The sequence below is a fragment of the Hippichthys cyanospilos genome, chromosome 1 (genome assembly GCF_059441005.1).
Source record: "Hippichthys cyanospilos isolate Australia breed blue-spotted pipefish chromosome 1, RoL_Hcya_1.0, whole genome shotgun sequence".
Taxonomy (NCBI): Eukaryota; Metazoa; Chordata; class Actinopteri; order Syngnathiformes; family Syngnathidae; genus Hippichthys; species Hippichthys cyanospilos.
In genome coordinates this window covers 32112353-32119528 of record NC_142369.1, presented here as the reverse complement: position 1 = coordinate 32119528, position 7176 = coordinate 32112353, and the positions used below count along the sequence as shown (strand labels likewise).

Here is a 7176-nt window from a genome sequence, read left to right as displayed (position 1 = left end):
ACACTAAATAAGATACAATACCAGTACATCTAAAAAACAAACATGAAATGAAAATAAGAGAAACATTTATAAAAAAAAAAAAAGACCGAGGAAAATGCAATGGCAGCAACGACGAAAGAGGAATCCACACAATAATGGGTGAAATAAAAGCAACTATACAAACCAACAACAATACATTGCAAGTCTAACACGAAAAAGAATAACGTGGAGGTGAAGCCAAGCCACAGAGGGAACAAGGAAATGCCTCAGAAAGAGTGGCAACAAGTGTGGCTACCGGTTGCAGCAGCCACAGACGAACATGGAAATGCCTCGGAAAGAGTGGCTACTGGTGGCATCAAGTGTGGCTACCGGTGGCAGCAGCCACAGACGAACATGGAAATGCCTCGGAAAGAGTGGCTACTAGTGGCATCAAGTGTGGCTACCCGTGGCTCTCGGTGGCAGCTGCCACACAGTCGCCACACTGCATGCCGCTGCCACAAAAAGAGCCTGCTCTTACTGAAATTTTCCTTGAATCCTAATGGTTTCTCCTGACTCGCCGTAGCTTCTCTTCTTCTACAGTGTATTTGTGGGTGGTTACATGGGACAACATAGCGCATACGACATCTAGCGGCTATTTTAAAACTAGTTCGGGAGATTTTTAATTTCAAAATTGAATGGGGCTATCTATCTATCTATCTATCTATCTATCTATCTATCTATCTATCTATCTATCTATCTATCTATCTATCTATCTATCTATCTATCTATCTGACCAACTAACTAATTTAGGTTATTTAATATTCCGATTGTCAGTCAATGAGAGTAATGATAGTGTCTGCTGTTCAGTCTAATAATTTTTTATTTACAGCTGACGATGAGCATCGGTTTTGTTGGAATGAAATCTTGCTGCACAGCCGCCCAAAAATGTCACGAAAAGTATAATTATTGTAATATAATTACTCATTTCAACTTAGTCTCGAATGTACTTTTTCGTTTAAATTTTAGTCCATTTCACTGAGAGGGGGAAACGACGCTATTTTCATGTATGTATGACAACAGGTGCACACTTGGGTTCATTTTCATTTCTGCGTTCTTAAGGAATACTGCATAACATAGGTGCATGACTTATGATTATGACTCATGACATCTTTTTGTTACGAATTAAGTGAATTCAATATTGTCAGCTTGTCACCTTACCGGTGTGCCATCACCTCACCTTAGATCAGTGGTTCTCCAATGGGGTTATGAGTACCCCTTGGGGTACTTGAAGGAACTCCGGGGGGTACTCGAGGTTTTAAATAAATCAGGAAAATATCTGTTCATAAAACGAATTTTATGTTGAGTAGATTTTTCATTATTTTAAAAAGCCAGATTTTCCCCCCTACGAGAAAGGCTCGACTCAACCTGTCACGTGCCACCTCTCGTTACCTGTCAAGTTAATGATTCATCTTTGTGACCACTGAGAATTTACGTGGATTGTTTTTTTTTTTTTTTGTGGCCAAATACTACTAATTATTTATTTTTGTGAATAGATCTCTACTATGATCCCAAAAGAGGACACTTTATATTGAATATTTTTCTGTGGTCAAATATTTATAATTACTTGATTTTTGACATGTCTAAAACTATATTGAGTATTTTTGTGAACACATTTATTATTTCTTTTTGCTACTTTCATCCAAAAGTGAACATTTTTGTTGATTTGTGTGTGTGTGTGTGTGTGTGTGTGTGTGTGGACCAAGACCAATACAAATGATGTTTGAACGGTCCTAAAGCACAGTTGTAAAACTTAAGGTCTGGGTGCTAGATCAAGCCCTCCACATCATTTTATGTGGCCTGCAAAATGCATGTTTGACTTAAGGTTTCTGGCTAAAATGCCAAACTAGAAAGTTGTCCTCAACTTTTAACAATTCTAAGAGGAAAAAAAAAAAACATTATTTTGCTGCCTATCTCTCTTTTGAACAGTTTTTACAGGCCTCTGATTTCAAAATTAGGCAAGTGTGTGATGAACAAACTTGATTTGACCTCAAGTTCATTCTGGCCCTCTGACAGAAATTATAAGTACAATGTGGCCCATGATAAAAATGAGTTCAACACCCCTGTAAAGTTTTAAGTTATTTTAAAGGTTCTATACAGACACTGACGGCATGTTTGAGCGCTTTTCTTTTCTTTTTTACCCCAAAATGCTTTGCGCTGGTTAAGGGATACTTGGCTGAAAAAATATCTCACAGGGGATGCCTCACTAACAAATGTTTGAGAACCACTGCCTTAGACAGTAAACACATCTGATAGAGTGTGCCTTATTAAACATGGAAAACAACTGATGTAAAGCCATTCAAAATATAGACATTCTAAAGGAAACAACTGAAGTATTTATTGTTATATTCAACAACAGTAACATTTTACATAATGTATAACAATGACATTTTGTACTGTAACAACATTGCTAAGTGTTTCTAATATGATATTTGAACATATTTATGTATTTTTTGCAGTGCAAAGATCTTCACAAGAGAACTGTCAACTGGAGTTTGGCATGTATTTTTTAATTTAGGAAAGTAACTCCTGATAGAATTACAACAGGGACACACAAAATGCTACATAATGTACAATATAGCATATTGATAGGTTTTAAGGTTTTCTGTTCAGTTTTGTGTCTCACTAGAGCTTGTGCACCTACAACATGATGAAAGGAGTCCAGTGATCTTGAAACATCAACCAGTTAAGAAGCGAAGCTCAGCAAGCACTAGGACATACAAAGTAAAAAATAAAACATGAGCTTAACCAAAATATAATGTAGTAGTCCATCACAGCCTATATTTGTGTGTCCGTCAATTTAAAAATAGTCAACTTGTTTCACTGAATATTTTAAAACTGATTTTCTTTTTTCATTATTTTTTAGATAGTCCACAGCATCCCTTTTTAAAAGTCACAACTTTAATGTCGCATGAAATACACATAGAAGGTCTCATCTAAATTTTTGGCATTGATCAAAAGAGGTCATCCAAAGTTTTGGCATCATGGCTCGAAATCAGTTTCATAAAACAAGTTTTATACTCTGATGACAGCCTCCATCTTAGATGGAAACTGGTATTTTTAAAATAAACCAGAAAAAAGTGCAAATAGCCTAAGAAAGCCAATGTACCATAAGCAACACCGTGATAATAGTAAGACTTCAAGATGTGAGAACAAGCATTGAATGTTGACAAGGAGCAGGTGCACAGAGTAAAAAGCCTGCTTGGCAATTAAAAGAGTACAACCGTGCATTGGCCGATAGCCTCAAGTGTAAAGCTTTCTACTTTCAGTGCAATATAACTTTCAACGTTTCAACAAGCTTTTTTGGGGGGATTACCATTTGCCCCCACAAACGGTAATACTGTATTACATCCATAGTTTGGATTGTGTTTTTTGCCAATGAGTTAACAGCTGTCCAAAATGTTATGGATAAACAGTTTTTCCTTGGCCATTGCAACAAAAATTTGTCGTACCTTGTTTTTAAAACCTGCGGCCTTTATGCTGACACTGCGCAGCCTTGTAACCAGAGTACATTGCTTTTCTTTTGATAGCATCTCATAAGGACAATGTCTCAAATGCTATCTTACAGAAGACATAATTGCGCTATTTTAAAAAAATACCCAAAAGAATGAAAACGTTTCTAGCACATTGCATTGCTAAAACGGTCTCATTTTACTGGGGGCCCTGTGTAACGCAGTATATTCCAGTCATCATCCTGCTTTTGCGAGATGGACGATCGGGCCGAATCTTACCGATGTTTTCCTGCTGCCGTTTGGCCTCTTTCATCTCACTTGTCCGCACTGACCGCCCGCTATCTTCTTTAATGAAAGCAGAGCCCTAAGTGGGGAAAGCAAGCGAGTGCCCTCAGCTTAAGAACAACAAAAGCACATCTCCTGATAAAAGGTTAACCCTGTTTTCGACATATGGAGACTGGCAACCCCCGGTCCCCTGCGTGTCTTCGGAGAGCAATTGAAAAGAATAGTCATAATTATAAATTAAAACTAATCTTAATTATTACAGTATGTACTGTATTTACAAACATTAAAGAGTCAACTTTCCATAGTACGCCTCTTTTAAGTCTGTCTCATAATTATTGGAGTGAACGAAAAAGGACCCAGTGGCGTCATTCTCCTCAGGACCCCCATCGTGCAGGTTGCCTTCATTTGCGTTGTCAAAGCTATTCTTGCCGTGGATCTGTTTGAGGTGTTTGCGGAGAACAGGCTTGTGAGCGAACATCATGTCGCAGTAGTTACAGCGGTGAGGCTTGTCCCCGCTGTGCAGGTTCAGGTGGTCCAGTAAAGAGCACTTCTGAGTGAAGGTCTTCCCGCAAATCTTACACTGGAACGGTTTGATGCCAGCGTGGACGCGCATGTGTCGATGCAGGTTGCCCTTCTGCGTGAAGGTCTTGCCGCACAAGAGGCACATGAAGAGCTTGTGCATCTTGAGATGGTTGGCGTATTTTTCCAGCTGCCGGAAGACACGGTTGCACTTGGGACACTGATGGTACCACTGGAGAGGTTTGTCATAGTTCCGCTGGTGACCACTGAGTTTCTCTGCGGGATCGGACGGAGAAGCGGGACTTAAAGGGTCGTCCGGCATGTTAGGGGGTGCGGTCATTTCGCTCCCGCGACTGTCCACGGTGGAATTGATCAAAGAATGTTGGGGCTCGGGTGAGCGCAGGGCAGCTGGACAGCTGGTAGGAAAAGCAGGCTCCACAGACTCTACTTTTACTATGCTTATGTCACTTTCTCCCACGTCGTGCCTGGGATGCACGTCCGAGATCTGAGGAGGAGATTTGGGCTGTATGATGACATCGTCGTCGTCGTCGGTACTGATATCATTCACTACGGGCTCCGCCTTCTGGACAGTCTGCACCTGGCAGTGCTCCTGTTCTCTTAAAGCTTCCTCTCTACTCGCTCTTCTCACCTCGCTGTTTTCCAGCTTGTGTGGAGGCCGCGGCTTGATGAACTTGTTCAGTGCTTGAGTGCACTGCTCAACAATGTGGCCCATTTGAAGGAAGCTGGCCACGGTCAGGTAGTTGACCAGCTCTAGCTCAGGAAACTCAAGTTGGCCCGTGTAGCAGGACAGCAGCAGCTGCTGGCCGACCTTTGCCTCCTGGATCATGGAGATCTGCACTTCATTTGAGTCCTGCTGAAGGATGAACTGGTCTCTTAGGAAAGACGAACCAGCGGCAAACACCACTTTGTGACCGGGCACTTTGAGCTGGTTGATGCATACGGTGACGTCACAGAAACGTCGCTGGTGTCGAAGCAGGTTCATCTTCTGCAGCATGGAGTCGCCATATGTGGCAAAGTGGAACTGCAGGATCACCTGGTTCTGGGCCATACTGCGCTACAGGCGACAACAACGCACCTGGTGACAGTGAGCACGAACGCCATTGTTAATTTTACGTGGAATGAAAATGTCATTCTGAGTGTAGACATATGTTCATGCAAATGAGCTCAAAAAAGGATTTATTTATGAACTAGGATTTATTTTTCTAACGACTTTAACTTCCTTTGTGTACATCGTACTCCTTACTTTGTCAAAAATACACTTGTAATCTTTTTATCGGCTTGGATGATGACAAGGGAAAAACAAAATGGAGAGAAGTGAGCCACTGCAAAGATATTTATTTATGGTTTCATCGAACAGACGAAACAACAAGAGAATCATCGGAAAGTGAGCGTAGGAACATGAATATTGTAACATGTTTAGTAAGGCAATATGTTTCAGTTCCATGGCCCTTTTAAGTGCTACATGTTGACTACACTGAATTAAGCTAAGGCATATTTTACTGTATTGTCTCATTTAGAACGTTTTTGTTCGTGAACTCATGTGGACAAAGGTATACATGACTAAAGTATGTTCTATCGACAGCACTACGCGAGTTGAAAAGAGGGAAACTGGTTTGTTTGCGGGACAGTTTAAAGTTACTGTGCAGTTATCAAAACGTGTCAAGCAGCTAATTTAACGAAATTTTACCCCCAAAACGTGTCATGCAGCTAATTTAACGAAATTTTACCCCCAAAACAGTAGTTGGACATTTCTACTGTACACAAGTATCTGCACTTCCACTTCAGTAGAGACTATGTACTTGTCTTATTCATAAGAGATGCTATGGCAAGTATCAAATGGAACGAAAATAATGTGGCGTAATCAATAGAAATAAAAATAGAATCGTTCACGAAAGAAACTGCAGAAAAATACATTATTGCAAAAAATAGAGCGGCACTGCAGCTTTTTAAGTTCAGTGCCACGAATCATAACGATGTATTCAGGACTACAAAACTATGTAGTGTATGTAATTGTCATCCAAATGAAGTTGCACATTTCGTCAGTGTGACATATCTCGAACTTAGCAATGGTATCTTTTACAATGACGAATAATTGGCTTTTAGACAGTCACAACATGAAAATCAGTAGCTAATGCTACGTGCTAACAATGAAAGACTGCCTGTGTTGCTCTGCTTGTTGAGCTTGAGTTCAACCTACTTCCACAATACAGCAAACTGTTAAGCTAACAGTTAAATGGCTAGCTATGATTACAATGCATGGTTGAATGAATGAGATACTCACTGTGCTGTTTTCAGTTGTTGCCTCGTAAACAAAACCCGTATTGTGCAGCTTCTTCCTGGCCTTCTTCCCCGTTCCCGCTACCGTCAGGTCGCTTGTGCATCTCCAAAAGGGGAAGTTATCTGTCGACGTTAACACAGCCACACTGCCCCCCTCTGCATTGGAGTGTATTTATAGCATCACTACAGAAAATGCCCTCTGACAACTGTGTAGGTTTTACGGCAATAGACAGCATTTTATTCATTATGTGCCCATACAGGTTTACTATACAATAAACATGCTGTCAGTTAAATAAAGCCTATGGGAAACACAATAATAATAAAAAAAAGGATGTCACATAACGGCTTTATTATGCACAGTTTTACAGTATTTATCAGTATTTACTGTATTTGTCTGGATTTTAGACAAGGACTACTCGACATAAAATGCGCAATCGCTTAATAATGTACTAATACAATCATTATTATGCAAAACGCATTATATTTACTTCACAGTTCACACATTTCACATTTAAGGTATTGAAAAAAGACACTAGTGAGCTATATTTTTACCCAGATGGAGGCAACACAGTATACATTATATATATATATATATATATATATATAT

At 40.0% G+C, this 7176-nt stretch overlaps 1 protein-coding gene across 2 annotated transcripts; it reads right to left on the bottom strand.

Annotated features, from left to right (window-relative positions):
• Positions 1 to 2334: 2334 nt before the first annotated feature.
• Positions 2335 to 7134, bottom strand: zbtb26 (zinc finger and BTB domain containing 26). 2 transcript variants are annotated; one of them, XR_015867861.1, is made up of 3 exons: positions 6574 to 7134; positions 3747 to 5367; positions 2335 to 2725 (listed from the first exon to the last, which is right to left on the bottom strand). XR_015867861.1 is itself a non-coding variant. In XM_088434102.1 (2 exons), the coding sequence occupies exon 2, from the start codon at positions 5338 to 5340 to the stop codon at positions 4036 to 4038; it is 1305 nt and encodes a 434-aa protein (XP_088290228.1). In that variant the 5' UTR covers positions 5341 to 5367; positions 6574 to 7134; the 3' UTR covers positions 2335 to 4035. The 2 variants fall into 2 exon arrangements, 1 of the variants encoding a protein (XP_088290228.1); XM_088434102.1 differs by having other exon boundaries at positions 2335 to 5367.
• Positions 7135 to 7176: the final 42 nt, after the last annotated feature.

Coding starts and splice junctions, on each gene's coding strand:
- zbtb26 (XM_088434102.1), bottom strand. CDS start 5,340: ATGGCCCAGAACCAGGTGATCCTGCAGTTCCACTTTGCCACATATGGC.